This window comes from Chiloscyllium plagiosum, unplaced genomic scaffold (assembly GCF_037043375.1).
Source record: "Chiloscyllium plagiosum isolate Xiang-an unplaced genomic scaffold, Cpla_swu_hap1 HiC_scaffold_17, whole genome shotgun sequence".
Classification (NCBI taxonomy): domain Eukaryota; kingdom Metazoa; phylum Chordata; class Chondrichthyes; order Orectolobiformes; family Hemiscylliidae; genus Chiloscyllium; species Chiloscyllium plagiosum.
The window spans coordinates 29,663,619-29,680,281 of NW_028270155.1; the positions used below are offsets into that span (position 1 = coordinate 29,663,619).

At 37.0% G+C, this 16,663-nt stretch overlaps 1 protein-coding gene across 2 annotated transcripts in view; it reads right to left on the minus strand.

The window, feature by feature from the left end:
- wwp2 (WW domain containing E3 ubiquitin protein ligase 2) overlaps window positions 1–16,663 on the minus strand; it is a 204,434-nt gene that overhangs the window by 31,247 nt on the left and 156,524 nt on the right. For both annotated transcript variants that reach the window (XM_043706703.2, XM_043706701.2), the window contains exons 11-12: window positions 14,077–14,131; window positions 11,272–11,353 (exon numbers count right to left, since the gene is read on the minus strand). In XM_043706703.2, the coding sequence (XP_043562638.1) occupies window positions 11,272–11,353; window positions 14,077–14,131 (137 nt within the window). The remainder of the gene's footprint in view (window positions 1–11,271; window positions 11,354–14,076; window positions 14,132–16,663) is intronic.

Here is a 16,663-nt window from a genome sequence, read left to right on the forward strand (position 1 = left end):
ACAGTTCAGATAATTTTCACTGAAATATATCTTCAACATTGATCTTTTGAATTTACTTATATTTCCCATTAGGAAATTGAGATGGGGCTGAGGAAAATCAAAACAAAGGCCGCCAAAGAAAGAGATAAATATAATCTTTATCACTTCAAGATACATTTTTTCCTTTTAGTCTACACTGTACCAAGGCACCAGCAGTTTAGTTTTTGCTTGTAAAGACAGCCTTAATATGGCGACTGATACATGGCAGGCTACATAATATCATGCTGTAAGTACAGAACGTTTGAATCCACACCTTGAGATTAAAAATTAATTGTCTTACACACACTGCCAGAAACAACAGCACTCACTGGACAAGTAACCTGTCGATCTAATCATCTACAAGCCAGAATGGCTACTTCAGATTCTGCTAAAAACAACAGACATTTATTTATCAAGATGTGCCAGAATCCCCTGTCCTTCCTTTCTTCTTTGCCATCTGCAAAGCTGTGTTTATTGAGAGTTCATGGCAAATTTTGTTCTTGTAGAGGTGGAAGATAGTGCAGGCAATTTTTTCAGACATGCAGCATAAGGCAAACAAATTTACACACCTGTCCCTGCATTTATCTATTGGTCAGAGAACTTGAGCATTTTCAACAGTACCTACTTATAAAATCACAACCAGGACCCTGCTGCACAGGTAAAATGTTGCTGTTGTGTTGAGGAATAATATAGCCTAAACCCCACGTGCTGCCTCGCAGTTTCTTAACTCAAAGTTTCCAGCTCCTCTGTCCCTGCTTGGTACCACATTATGTGAAGTGTCTGCCATAGAATAGCTGTTATACAAGTACTTTCTATCCTCCCTGGTCTGTGTTTGTGTGCAGGAGAGACAGAGGATTAATGGCCATTTTTGCAACATTGACTCCCTATCCAGCAATGGTCAGCTAATAATTCAGCATGGACTGCGATGTCATCTTGCTTGCTGGCTGGTCCAGCTCAGTTGGATGAAGTTTTCACTGACTGTGTCAAGAGGCAATTACATTACAAATTTATGTTTCACCTATGCACAGATTTTATCTGCAAAAAGCATTTGTGGAAGATAACATTTCCTCACCCCTCACCGCTGAAGAGGACCCTGGTTTTGTAAATATTGTGTGAAAGCTAGAGGTGTGCATTATCGTCAGAATATATGAACATTTGTTAAAAACAGAGAGCCGTTTGCACCATGCACTGGGTTCCTAATATGCTCAAGGAGGATAAGGGTTCCCTTTGGGATAGTAACACTGGACTCTTCCTCCCTCTGCACTCATGAGAAAAGGCACTCCGATTAATTACAATGTAAGATGCTACTTTGTTTTGATGACCTCTCTCTCAGCCCTAAACTATTCTATGCACTACCGCAATTTCATGCTTCTGGCGCCAACATCACCTTTCATGGTTGAGAGGGAGGGTAAACCAGAAACAGGATAAGTAACAAAGCCTGCAATTTCTTTTTCTGATACAGCTTCCAGTAAAATAGGATTGTGCCCAACTAGAAACTGAATCAATTGAAATGATTGAAACAAATCTGAAAATGATGATTAGTCATGTTATGATAAGTGATATAGCTTTCGGCTTTGTCAAATTAAATGAGTTAGGAGATTTGCAAACTCACAGGATTTCAAAAATCAGATTTTAAAACATCCACGACAGTAATCTTATAGAGAATGTGCCAAGGCTTCTTTTGGAACTGTACCAGATTAACTTCAACAATCCCCACACTGACCAAGTGTAGCATTGGGGTTTGCAGGTCACAGGTTCGATGCTTGTCATTGCTTTAGAGTGGCACGATGGCTCAGTGGTTAGCAACTGCTGCCTGACAGCACCCGGGACCCAGGTTCAATTCCTGCCTTGGGCGACTGTACGAGTGGTGTTTGCACATTCTCCCAGTGTCTGCGTGGGTTGCCTCTGGGTGCTCCAGTTTCCTCCCACAATCCAAAGAAGTTTAGGGTGTAGGTTTGCTCACTGAGCTGTAGGTTTGATATCCAGACGTTTCATTACCTAGCTAGGTAACATCATCAGTGGCGACCTCCAAGTGAAGCGAAGCTGTTGTCTCCTGCTTTCTATTTATATGCTTGTCCTGGATGGGGTTCCTGGGGTTTGAGGTGATGTCATTTCCTGTTCATTGACATCACCACAAACCCCAGGAACCCCATCCAGGACAAACATATAAATAGAAAGCAGGAGACAACAGCTTCGCTTCACTTGGAGGTCGCCACTGATGTTTTCCTAGCCAGGTAATGAAATGTCTGGATATCAAACCTACAGCTCAGCGAGCAAACCTACACCCTAAACCTCAACCTGAGCTACAAACTTTCACAAACCTTGCAAAAATCCAAAGAAGTGCAGGTGAGATGAATTGGCCATGGTAAATTGCCCACAGTGTTAGGTGAATTAGTCAGGGGTAAATAAAGGGTAGGGGAATGGGAATGGTTCTGCGTGGGTTACTCTTTGAAGGGTCGGTGTGGACTTGTTGGGCCGAAGGGCCTGTTTCCATACTGTAGGGAATCTAATTAATTTTTTTAAAACTGACTGATAAAAACTGCAATTTGCTGGCTAATTTTATTCCACTTATGAATATTGTTGGCAATATAATTTAAAGGTTAAAATAATTTTAATTACAAAAAAGCAATTTCTGTCAGCAGTAAGTTGCTGGGAATGATTCCATAGGTGCTATGCAGATGGAGTTATACCTTATCCAAAATCGTCAACAATAAATGCCACCATGCTACACAATTGCAGGGGGAGTTAAGGCCAATTCTGTTCTCACCCAACATTCGCATTTTCTGCAGGAATTGCTGGGTCGGAATAGAATTACAAACTTTCCCACTGAACACTTAGTCTTCTATGGCCATCCTAATTGAGGTCAGCCAACATAGCAAACACTGGAGATCGTAACTGAGACTTTTGTTGTAGGTTTCACTCAGCAGAAGTTCTTCGACACTGGGCAGCCTTCAAAGCTTGTGAAATCTGTACTCTCAAAAGGTTATTGAAAGCCTAATATAAAAATAAAGTACAAGTAAATCATTTCTGACTGCATTGACTAGTTAGAGAGATCAGTGGAACAATCTTGGGAGTAAATTTTCAACTATATTTCAAGTTTGGAAATTGAAAGAGTACAGAAAGACATTTGAAAATACATGAATTAATATAAACAGTATGATGGATTTGGCAACAAGTTAGCGCACTGTGTTTCCGCCTCTGGGACCATGACTTGAAATACTTTGGTCATTTCAAGCAAGTTACCATTGAGTGTGGACCACAGCATAAAAATTTGTCCCAATTTCCAGTATAACTCAGGTCATAGTACTGTCAGTGTGGAAATGAAACCATCATGCTGAGACAATAGAGAGTTCTTCCTGTGATCCAAAATTGAGGCAGGGCAATGGGAACTTTTGTTTGCATGTAATCATGCTAAACTTGAATGCACTTAATGTGCTTGACACAAGTGTCTAAAATAAAACAGGTTTCTACTTTGCTTTCATTTCTATTACAAGTAGTAAAATCCCACTGCGACACAATACATGAGTTTGTCTTTTCCAACATGAAACTGAAAGTTCACATTCTGCCTTTTGGCACCAAGTGAACTCTATATTTTCTGCTTGTTACTTCCTTTGACAATCCTTATCAAAGTGTTGTGGTTAATTTGAATTCACGCAGACTGTTTATCTATCTACATATCTTTGAGCCTACTTTTGGCATCCTGTTCCACCTAAGATAAGATCCCCATAATGTGAACTCAAGGGGATGACTAGTGAGCAAGAGTAAGCCATTCGTAATGTCCACTAGACATAGTAGTTGCACAACTCCAAGGAATGTACTGCCTATGGAAACAAAGAATACCTCAAGACTATTTAGAAAATGGTTAAAAATCACACAACACCAGGTTATAGTCCAATAGGTTTATCTGGAAGTACTAGCTTTTGGAGCGCTGCTCCTTCATTAGGTGACAATCACTTGATGAAGGAGCAGCGCTCTGAAAGCTAGTACTTTCAAATAAACCTGTTGGACTATAACCTGGTGTTGTGTGATTTTTAACTTTGTATACCTCAGTCCAACACCGGCACCTCCAAATCATGGCGATCATCGACACCCCTAACTGCTGATAGAAAATGGTTTTCAACTTTTGCAGGATAGCATAAAGTCACTGTTTCCTGTCTGACACTAAAGATGACGTACAGTAACACACTGTGATGGTCTTTGTGCTGCTATGAGAGGTCAAAGTAAAAAATCACACAACACCAGGTTCTAGTCCAACAGGTTTACTTGAAAGTACAAGTTTTTGGAGCTCAACAGGTTGCTAGTGGGGCAGGTACAAAGGACATACAGGCTACAGGTGACCCCACCACACTCTACACTTACACACACACACACACACACACTTCTCTCTCTCCCTCACACACCATATGCATGCATGCAGACATATAAATCTCTGGGTGAATCTGCATTTATATTTGCAGATACATTATACTTTGATCAAAAAGCAGCACTCTGAAAATTTGTACTTTCAAATAAACCTGCTGGACTAGAACCTGGTGTTGTGAGATTTTTAAACTTTGTCCACTCCAATCCAACACTGGCACCTCCATCTGATGAGAGATCAAGGTCCTGCAACCCAATAGGCACTGATCAACATTGGGCTGGATTTTGCAAGGCCTATGTTAAGAATTTATTTGAAAAGTCCCAATGGTCAGCAGATCAAAAGTTCGGAAATGTGAAGATAAAAAGGAAAGTATTATAAAAGATAATACTTGCATGACAAGGAAATCTCACATCCAGAAATGGACTTAACCATAAGATAATCAAACACATGGGGCAAAGAAGTTCTCTTCTGTCCCCTGTTTCTCAACAGCAGCCCATATCGCAGAATTTGCCACACTACCCAAATTATATGGCATCACCTCATGAGTAAAATAGTATTCGTTGGGTACTTCTTGACCTCAATAGGCACAAGCACAGACAGGCTGGAGGTCCCCTGACTCCTCTCTTCTCTCTCCCTTTGCACTCTATAAAGGTCAGACAGGTTGGGAGCAGGTAGTGCAAAGGCCAATGAGTGGATTTTACATGACCTCATCTTCAAACTAATCAGCGTGAAAGCTTAAAATCCAGACTGTTAGTTATTTTCTTTGGATAACAATAGGAAACTCCAATGAATCCCTACAGTGTGAAAACAGGCCATTTGGCCTAATGAGTCCACCTAACTAACCCACCACAGCCAGAGGCATCCCCTACCCCATCCCTGTAATCCTGCATTTCCTATGGTTAACCCATCTAACCTACACATCCCTGGACACTATGAGCAATTTAGTACGACCAGTCCACCTAACATGCACATCTTGGGTCAGTGGGAAGAAACCAGAGCACCCAGTGGAAACCCACACAGACTGGGGGAGAATGAGCAAATCGATAGTCATCTGAGGGTAGAATTGAACCCAGGTCCCTGGTACTGAGAGGCAGCAGTTCTAACCACTGAGAAATCATGCTGCCTCTCTTTTTTAAGCAACAGCAGTTTCACAGAAGTTGCATTAGGCATTTAACTACAAACAAGAAGATAGGTTTTATTTAACACCCTTTTCCTACATAGAGCAAACACTATGAAAGAATCTTGGGAAGTTTAAATGCCATTCACGATTTAGTTAAGCAAAAATGTTGATTAGGTATTTATAATGAATAGTAATAGCTATAAAATACTTCTGCAATGCTGTCATAACTGCTGTTGCTATTTCTGTTGATCTGACAGGCAAATTGAGATAATCATGTTTTTTTTTGTTGGTAATCACAGCCAATTGGCCACCACTTGGCTGGTTGTCAAATTTAAATTTTAAACTGACTCACACAAGTACTGAATAGTTATTGAATAGGAAAGTGAGCCCTTTTGTACAATGACTTACTTTGATGAGTTCAACCTTTCTGAGATTTGTCAGCAGAATAATTAAAACCAAGAAATTACAGTTTTGACAGTAATTTTACTTTTCATCATAAGAACATAAGAAATAGGAGCAGGCGAAGACCAGTTGGCCCCTCAAGCCTGCTCTGCCATTCAATAAGATCACGGCTAATCTTTTTGTGGACTCAGCTCCACTTACCTGCCCGCTCACCATAACTCCTTAATTCCTTTAGTGTGCCAATTCGTCCTTCTTAGACCACATCATCATAGACTGCCACAGTAACTACTCAGTTCTGGTCGATCACTGCCCTTGCCTCAATCTATTCTCCTCTGGATTCTGAAATTGCACTCCTGTACAAAATCACAAGCTTTGTTTTGACTTTTTCAAAGACCCCGTTTTTTAAAATCAAATTTTTACCTCCATACATTTCCCTTCAATATGAGAAATTCGAAGAACATCTGAGTAATAGTTTTCTCCACAGTAAACCTGAGTGCTATCTTGCATACATTTGTAGACCTGCTGCTTAAGTTCCCTGCTTTATTTTCCCTTCTAACAGCAGTATAACTTCCAAACTAATAGCCAGAGATAATACCTGAAAAACTGATTACTCTAAAATAACCAAATTTGCTCATGCTCATCAAACCCAGCCCTCAAATATTAAGCCCTTATAACTAGTAGCTACGTGTTATACTGATTCCAACCAAATTCCAATTAATTTTGCCTCTACTTTTTCTCTAACTTCCTTTGAAAGGCAATGATTCATGCAGGAACATGGCAGAAGTTAGCACCTTGGTCCACTGCTGTAAATCCAGACAGCTTACCAATACTTAGTTTATCTAATAATGGAAACATGTTAGGAAAGCTCAGTCCTATCCTCAACTAATATTAACACAAGTGCATTTTTCAGCAAACTCTACCGAATGAATAGACACCAGAGTGTGTGTGAACGTGGGCTGATTCTTTCCCTTCTACCTGAGCAACGTTTTAAGGAGAGTAAATTCAAAACAAATCTGAGGAAACACTACTTTTGTGTTGGAAAAGTTCCCTTGGGAGCTAGCAGAAGCGGAAAATATTGATTCAAAACAAAAAAAAATTGATTTATTTCCAATAACAAAATTTTGGGATATAATGTATGAATAATCTGGAATATGGCACAGTGAATGTGGTATTCTTAAGCAGAATATAAATTTCAAAGGACCAAGATACTTATAGGAAGATCCTGTTTTGCTAAACTTAAAATATTGCCAAACGCAACAGGACAGATTTTTTGATGACAGTAACGATGACATCTTCAACCTTTGCTGTTACTGGATATTGGGCGGTTCCACAACTATGAGTGAATGTACACACAATCACACTCAAATTAGAAAGTTGTGTCAGGTCAACCAATGCCACACCCATGGACACTACGTCAAATGGCAAGTTATGGAAACAGTATAAATATATGTTAAATGTCCATAAATTACAAATTAATTGGAGAGATGAGGAGTTTGGTGATGTGGTGATAACATTACTAGCCTAGTAATCCAGAGGCCCATCTGGGAGTCACGTCTTAAATCCCAAAGTGTCAAGTGGAATTCAAATTTAATTCACTAAAATTCACATTAACAGCTAGTTTTGGTAACAATGACCATAAAGCCATCATCAATTGTCACAAAAAGCCATTTGGCTCATCAATGTCCTTTGTTAAAGACTGGAAGAAATCTGCTGCTCTTATCTGGTCAGACCTAAATGTGATGCCAGACCCACAGCAATGTGGTTGACCCTTAACTGTCATAGAGATTTACAGCATGGAAACAGACCCTTCAGTCCTTCACGTCCATGCCGACCAGATATCCCATCCCAATCTAGTCCCACCTGCCAGTCCCACTTTCTTTAAAAGTCTGATAATCTTATTAAAGAATAAAATCCATTACTTTTCTGAATAATTTGTCAGATTTTTAAAATAGCACTTCATAATATGCATATTCTGATCAAAATTTGTTAAAAATGTGTTACTTGTTAAAAATAATGAAACTTCTAGTTCTGAAAATTGGTGTGAATTTTGGGGGTGGGGGGGTGGTGTTGAAGAGCTTTAGTAGCAGACTATCATTATTCAACCCTATATTCTACAGAAACTGACTATAGCAGTTGCAATTCATCACTCGGGTCCCTGAATGGACCCCCAATATCCCTAGATTCTGTCATTATTGTACTTGGAGAGCATTTCAAATTCCCCAACCTTTTGTCACCATTTGAAATTCCTGAAAAAGTTACATCTTGTTTAATCACATATCACTGGGCTTTTAGCAGGAATGTGTTTGACGAAACTTAATAATCAACAGAACAGAAATACAAATGCAATAATCATGCAGTGCCTTTAATGGTGAAATACAAATATATTTTAAGCTAATACCTAATTTTTGATAAATTTTGTTTTCAAAATACTTTAGCTTCTACCTTCACTCTGGACTTACGTCCCAAACTTCAATTTTCTCAATTTAAACAAACAACAGATTTTTAGTGTTTTTTTACCTTGATTGAGCATTGTGAAAATCCCATAATATGACTGGCTGCTCTACATCATGAATGCACCATAAAGAGTATTACAATAAGTTACATTACTTTTGCACAGAGCTGAAAGTCCTTCCACTGTGTTCACTCCATCTCACAGCAAAACTTAGTTCATGGTCAGAAGCAAGAACCTTTGCATCACCATTATGCACAGAATCCACTCCAAGATATTTACATTGCCAAAAATGTTTAAATATTTTTAACTCTGCAAAAGTTTAATCGTATTTACTGGACCTAATTTTCCAATGTGTTTTCACTGCAGTATTTTCTTTTAAGGTGCAGTGAATAAGCCATGTCCCACAGTTGTCTACCATTTTCTATTAAAGGTGACCGAAATTTTCGCCACTGAAATCAACAGGTTCATGCATAGATTTAGTCAACATCAACAATGAACTCCATTACTGCATTACTAACCGTGATATGCAATTCACTAATTGAAATTGTCTGCTCAGCATAAACCATATTAGAAATTATGCACAATTCTATGTGGAGTTCATCGTGCTATGGTTAATAAAACATGAACTAATACTACATAACTGACATAAATGGTGCTGGTGACTTGATTTCTAATCGTTTATTTGATCACAGAACAAACATTTTTGATTAGACAATATTAGTTTAGCAAACAAAAACAGCAATTTATTAAGACTAATGTCCTGATTTGGTGTTGGCAAACCATTTTTCTTATCAGTTGCCCTCATATCTCTTTCTGATCTAAGCATTGACTCCTTGATTGCATATAGCTCCTTAAGTAACTTTGGCCTAAGTAACTGACAAATGAATTAACGATCAAAAAAATGGCACATTTCTACACACTGCATAAGGCACTTCCTGTAGGACTACAGGATAGCAGTCAGGATAGAAATCCTTCCGAAACCTATTCTGAAACCAGGTATCTGATGTCAATTGTAGCCAGCTCGTTACCACAGCAATGTGATTGTCTCTTAATTGCCCTTTAAATGTCCGAGAAAACCAATCTAGGGATGAGCAACAAATGCTGACCTTGCCAGCATGAAAGAACAAGAAGAACTAATTCATCATACTTGATCCCCTGGTGTTCAGTTAAGAAGCTTATGAGTGTTATCATCATTGGGGGCAAAATAAAAATCACTTGAGAACTCAGATTTTAAATGTCTGTTATGGTTAAATAGGTTGCATCAACTAAATTGAAAATTAAACATTTACTAACACTAACACTGTGTGATGTTACATTAAGGGAACCACTGTAAGAAATAAGTTTAATTTTAAAACGGAGAATAACCGTGTCTCCATTTCAAAATGAGTTCATTGCCTGTGAAGAACTTTTGAGATATGCCAATAATGTTAAAGTAGCACAAAAGTTGGCAAATGCAGATTATTTCTTTATATTCAATGGTAAATCTAAATGTAGACACAGTATTTATTCACAGTCCTTAAAATGCACTAAAATCTAAATATATATATTAGTGGATTCATGCCTATGTGAGTAACACAGATTAATATCCCTATTATCGGATTCTCAAAGGTTGGTTAACCTGTTTTCTTGCATCTTTTGTCTTTGATACATGTTGCAGCTACATACTAAAGGTTTCCTTTTTAACCAGATGAGAGTGGTCATCTATAACTCAGATCTAAACTGAACTAAACTCTTCTTTGACAGTGGTGCATGATTCAGTGCAGCAGCCAATTAAACTGTCCATTTCAAATGCTATATTTCAGAGTTTGCAGCAAATAATTAGAACATGTGGCATAGGCTAAATTAAGTACATAATGAACAATAGAAGATTAGCGGTGGTAATATTGGAACAAAAGTAACAGATTAACAATACAATGTAAAAAATACTAAGTCATGCAAACATTTGTAAGTAGCTGAATTGATTTCATAAATAATATTTCTAGTTGCATGGATACTTGTTAAAAATGTGTCCAATTCCATTTAGAAGTAAATGTTCTCAGCAAAAGGATTTACATGTTTACCTACTGAGTTAGCAATGGTTCCAACTAACCCAGCTTCCTTGCATATTCAGAGAAGGTATAGGATCAGAATTTACATTTTATTTTTAAGATCTGTTACTCTGTTGTTCATTAGTCTCGCTCAGTGCACACACATCCTATGGCTGTCAGAGATGGGATACGTAACCAGTTTCTCAGAAACCTCTAGTGCTGCTTGTAGCCATGTGCCAGGAGGTGCTCAGGTTCAGCCTGGTGAAGATTATCCATTTGAGTTTCTTTTGCTCCATCCCATAAAGTACTTGGCACTAACTCTAATATAACACTGGTTGTAGGTACAGAATCGATAAAGCTAAAGAATGGTTATGAATATAAACATGAACTGATCAAATTTAAAGATCAAAATGCATTCTCAGGTCAATTCTTATGCAATGAACTCCAATATTAGACTGCAAAATTAAATATGACTAAGGGAAAGTCTAAGAAAAATTGAAAAAAATATCAGTTTACTTCAAAAATAGGGATAAAAATGAAAAACTCAAAAGAAATGGGGAAAAAAAAATTAAATTCAAAGTATGATTTAATTATGCCGGAAACAGCACAGTACAATATTTGCTCTCAACGTGACCGAGATCCAAATGCTTAGTATGCTCCTTATATATTTATAAATACACATTCAGATAAAATGTTGTAAATCTTAATGATTGATATATATTATGTTTTATATAAATTTTAATTAGATATTACCAGACAGACAGGATACTTTGCTGCAATGAAAATAAATTCTTTAAAAAATGAAATACCATTGAAACAGACTTCCCCAGAATAAGGCAACCCATTGTTAAGTATACCTATTTCAATACTTTAAAATTTTATCTATGCTTACCCTTGAGTTCTTGGGTCCTCCCACTGAGTTGTCCTTGTATTATGATTAACAAAATAGACTCGTCCATTATCTTGCCGCTTCTCTGGGGAAAGGAAAAGATCAGACATTTTATCAATCTGGCAATACAAATAGAAAAGATTTTTACAAATATACGCATATTACTCAATGGATTTTCTGCTACTTTATTAATTTCCAATTATATAATTAGGTAATCTGAAGTACTTTATAAACAAAGCTAAATAGTCTGGGGAATACAGTGCATCATCAGAAAGTCTAATCAAGTGGCAAATCAATAGGCAACATTTACTTTATCTGTGAAAGGACACTAAAGCACCAGTAAAGACTGTCATATACTATTAGTGTTATTTGGAGTCATGAGTTGAAATCCCAGGACAGGCCGATGGTTAACATTGTCCATTATCACAAAATTGTCACAGTTGGCTTGAAAGCTTTTATGTCCCACCTCAGAGGAAATAAAACCTGCCCCATGGTGTGAAAAATTGAGCCTCTTGCCAGTTGTTTCACTGAACACCACAGGTGCTTGAAGTCAGTGAGGTTTAAAACTTAACGATTTGTTACTGTTCCTTTGAAATTCTTTCTTCCAAAGGATTGATTCAGGTAACAGGACTTGAAAGAAGTGGTGCATGAGGCAATCAATGTTTAAAAGTCAATCTCAAAAAATGCATTTCTCCTGCCATTATAGTTAATTCACAGCTGATGCTTATGTCTCCTGTACCTTCATAAAGATCTACTAGTTTCCTTTAAATGAAACTGTTCTTTATCATCATGAGGAAAGGGGCAATTTATCAGACACAAAGCCAAATGTCTACTTTGAGAATCATAAGAAAAGTCATGGAAAGTTCAATAACTTCACTAAGCCCAGCAAATGATTGAATTATTGCCTTCTTTTTGCTATAAGCAAGAGAACTATCTTGCCACCCACTTTGTGATTTTCTAGCATTGTGGAACACACATATTTGGCTTTGAGAAAAACAACCAAGTTAAATTAATGAATGATCCAGCCCACTCGCTAATAAAATTGTCATTTATTTCAATAATCTATTGTTCAATGCAGTTAAAATGTATTCAATATTTATACACTCGTGCTTTTAATTAAAGCAAATCAACTCCAGATGTAAATTATAATAATGACTACTGAAAGATACAAACATGTATGAACTTTGCAGTCGTCAAAAAAGTAGCTGCAATCATTCATTTTTCCCTAAAACTATATACAAAGATTTTTGTAGAAAGCCAGAAGTAATGAAATCCATGTACCTTATAAACAAAGCTAAATAGTCTGGGGAATACAGTGCATCGGCCTGTCCTGGGATTTCAACTCATGACTCCAAATAACACTAATAGCATATGATTTAGCTAATCGCTCTCAGCTTACAACAATTGGACGTATTGGAGCTAAGAAGTCTCATACTTTATGGGAAAATTGAAAGAAAAATACAATAATACTCAGCAGTGTACCCGACTGAAATCATACCTCCTGTTGCCAATTCATAATGAAAAGTCACTGCTTTACAGGCAAGACAAGGTTAGGCAATTAACTTGTTTTGTCCAAAATCTACAAGGGTCTACCTGTAAAGTTTGTATGTCACATGGGATATGATAATGTGATTCTTTTTGCTCTTTTATACTGAAAGAGACAGCAATGTTTAAGCTAAAAATAGAAAGAAAATCAAAGCAAAGTACCTTCTAAGCTGGGAGGGCTATGTGCACCTATTTGTAAGGGATTTAAAAAGTACGGGGAGGGCAGGAATCAGGAAATTGACATTCTTGGAATACACACTTTAGGAAGAGCCCAAGTCCTAAGTGGTTCATCGCATTATGTCACACTGATACACTACCAGTTGTCTTGAATTGTAGTATGCCTCACAGATCATTAAAATAAATTTCCATTTACAAACATTCCCTATGCTGACTTGAAAGATTCCCCTTACACCAAGATCACAATGTCATTAACATTGTCACAGGGTTTGAGAAGCTCCCTAGTAAATTGCAGATATGTTCCCACAGGCTATAAAAATCAAAATGACAATCATCTCCAAACTTTAAAAAAATATACGATTAGGCGCTAAACATTTCTGATCTGCCTGCTAATACTCTTAAGCAGCAGCAACAAATGACAATGCATAGGATGAGTTAATGGACCTAAGGTTCAACACCAAACCAAACTGCACAACATTGAAAAAAAAAGGAAAGGCATGAGTAGATTTCCCTGTCTATTAATATGTTCTTGGAAACTTGTGCTATGGTCTCAATATATTAGTATCAATATATTTCAATAAAGGCTAGGGCTACATGATGAATTTCCATTTATCATTATTCCTGTCTCCTTCCTGTGAATGACAAAGCATTAGGATTTTTCTTGCAGAGTTACAATTTAGTTTCTCTTTTGCACAGCATTTCATATGGGTACATATAATTTATGCACCAAATAAACACTTCCATTAAAATAGCATCTAAAACAAAAAAACTGAAAATGTTGAAGTGAAAAGCAAAGTACAACTCTTATTAGTAATTTTCACTAAATAATTCATGACCACATGGCTTGCCTGCCATAGCTGATTTTACAAATAAATGAAAATCAAGACAGAGATTGTATTTTTAGCACAGAAAAGGAAACTACTTCACCAAATTTCAAAACATTTACGTAACTACTAAACAATATCAAATTCTTCTGGTTTACAATTGTTGGCATAAGTTGCAAACACAGCTACAAAATTCAATCAATTTAATACTATATAGAATTAAAAAGCTCAGCTTAATGAAGTTCTAATCACGACTACTTACCCCAGCCAGCAAGCAAAGGACCGAGAGCATCATTGTCAGTAGAGATTCCAGATGGCTATAACAAAAAAAATAGAAATCCAGCACATTGTTATTCGACAGAATGGTTAAGATATTAAGACCGCTTTATCACATCATAATGTGTTTTTTTTTGAGTATCTCCCAACTGGTCTCTTCTTTTTTTAATCAATTCTTCAAATTTAGTTGCTGCAGAAATCTTCATCTTTCAAATGTAATTAAAGCTGGGTTTTCTAAAGCAATCAAATCACTAAAACACAGTATAAGAGATCGAGACAATTAATTTAAAACTTTTTCATGGATCAATTATAGAACACTAACTGTCCTAACGCTTTGACTGATACTGTTGGCTCAGTCAGTTGAAATCGCACTGTGCTGCTGTGCGTCTCTCCCCTTCTCTCCAAGATCTACACACAGAAATCACAGGCTGTTCTAATGAAATCATTACTGCATGGTGTGTACGCCCAAGCTTCCTGCCTGCAGTGTGTGTTCAACCTTTCTCAATGTGCTGTTAATGTAAGCAGTATGCTGCTATGTAAATTATAACTAAGGGGACATTCATGTTCTTTCCAGACAGACGCCCTTCCCCACTATGAATGTTTTATTCATGCTCACAAAAGCACCTTTATTCTGAATGTAAATGAATGGCAATGAGGTGGCTGCTCTGCCCCAACCAAGCTGTGCAGCTCAGAGTAAAGGAAACTGATCATGACTAATGTTTTGGTATTTACATTACTAGCACAGTGTTGCGCCACAAGTACTTGGCATTGGTTAGGGTGAGCCATTTTGAACTTTTTTTTCACAAATATACTACAGAAATATCATTGAAATCATGAATACTGAAATGGTCAATTTAATTCCACTGTATTAGATAAGAGCTTCCATAACATATTAGCCTTTTTTTTTATTCATCACAGATGAGGCCAGCATTCATTGCCCATCCTGATATGCCCAGAATACAGTTAAGAGTCAACCACATTGCTGCGGGCCTGGAGTCACATGTAGGCCAGATCAGGTAGCGATGGCAGTTTCCTTCCCTAAAGGACATTAATGAACCAGATGGGTTTTCCCAACAATTGACATTCACTTCATGGTCATCATTAGGCTCTTAATTCTAGATTTTTATTGAATTCAAATTCCATCATCTGCCAAAATATTAGTCATGATCAGTTGCCTTTATTCTGAGCTCCAAATCATAGTTGGGGCAGAGCAGCCACATCACTGCCCTTCATCTACATTCAAATCTGGGGTCCTGGAATATTACTTTGGTCTCTGGATTAACTGTCCAGTAATAATACCACTAGGCCTAAGCTTCCCCTCATGTCCCATGGACTTCATCATTGGTTTTACCTACTTGGCTTAGAAGAATTGGTGGGATTGATTTTGTTGCTCAAATATTTGACTGTTTGTCTCCAATCCAGATCTCCAATTTAGGATTTCAAGGGCTACTTTGAGGATCACTCAAATTTGATACTCTCAGCTGATGCATGCTCAGTGCCTTCTTATCAGGAAGGAAAATAGACTGAATCCTTTGATGAACTGAATTCCAGTCTAGTTGATCAATCACAGAGAGTTTTCTTATACAGAGGGGAACACAGTAAAGATTCAAATGACATGTGAGATAGCAAAAGTACTCAGTTGGGAGATTAGTGAAAGAATTTGTGGGTAACAGGAACAAAAAAATTAATTATAAAAAACTGTTTCAATAAGTTAAAAGCTAAGTTATTCAGTGTATTTTTATTCTTTCCCTTATGTCTCATATCTATAATGATTGGGATGTTTCCTAGGTCAAATACTTAGAAAGTACTCTAAATTAGTACTCTACTATTAGTAGAATGCTACATTTTTCTTCAATGCTTTTATATTTATTTTACATTAACAGTTACTTAATTTACCAACACAGAAATCAGGCATTTAAAGCACTGCATTGCAATTTAGAGGGTACAAAGTTTTGATTTTGTTTCTCTGATAAGGAAAACTCAAGGAACCTAATTCTGGTTTTAACATCAATTCCTCAAGAAATCAATGTTTCACTTAAAGTCTTTTCACTTACTTCATGATTTCCAAGTATGTAACAAAAACCTATGTGAAGACACCCTGTAAAAGGTCTATTATCCACAAGGATTTCCCAAATTGATTCCATTATGGCCAGGATTAAATGGTGATATCCATGAAACTTCTGCTGGGGTATGTTCTTCTATAAATTCATATTGCAAACTGCAGAAACTACTTGGAGTAAACACTAAATGTGGTTCTTAGAATGTAACGAATCCAAATCACAAACTTCCATTTGCAGTTCATTAAGTATATAATTGAAAATATTTCTATTTCAAGCTGAAAATGATTTCTGACACATTTCTCAATGAGAGTTCTGAACAAATTCACATTTTATGTACTGTCAATATAATCTGTATCTTGATGTGCAGTAAATGTTGTTTGAGAACCTAATTGATAGTAACACAACAAATGATTTGAAAAGATTATTCAGTTATTTACATGTCCATGAAGAAAATATTGCCTTTAGTATTCCTAGGTATGTGTCATTTTATTTTTGTATTGTTGAATGCCTGCA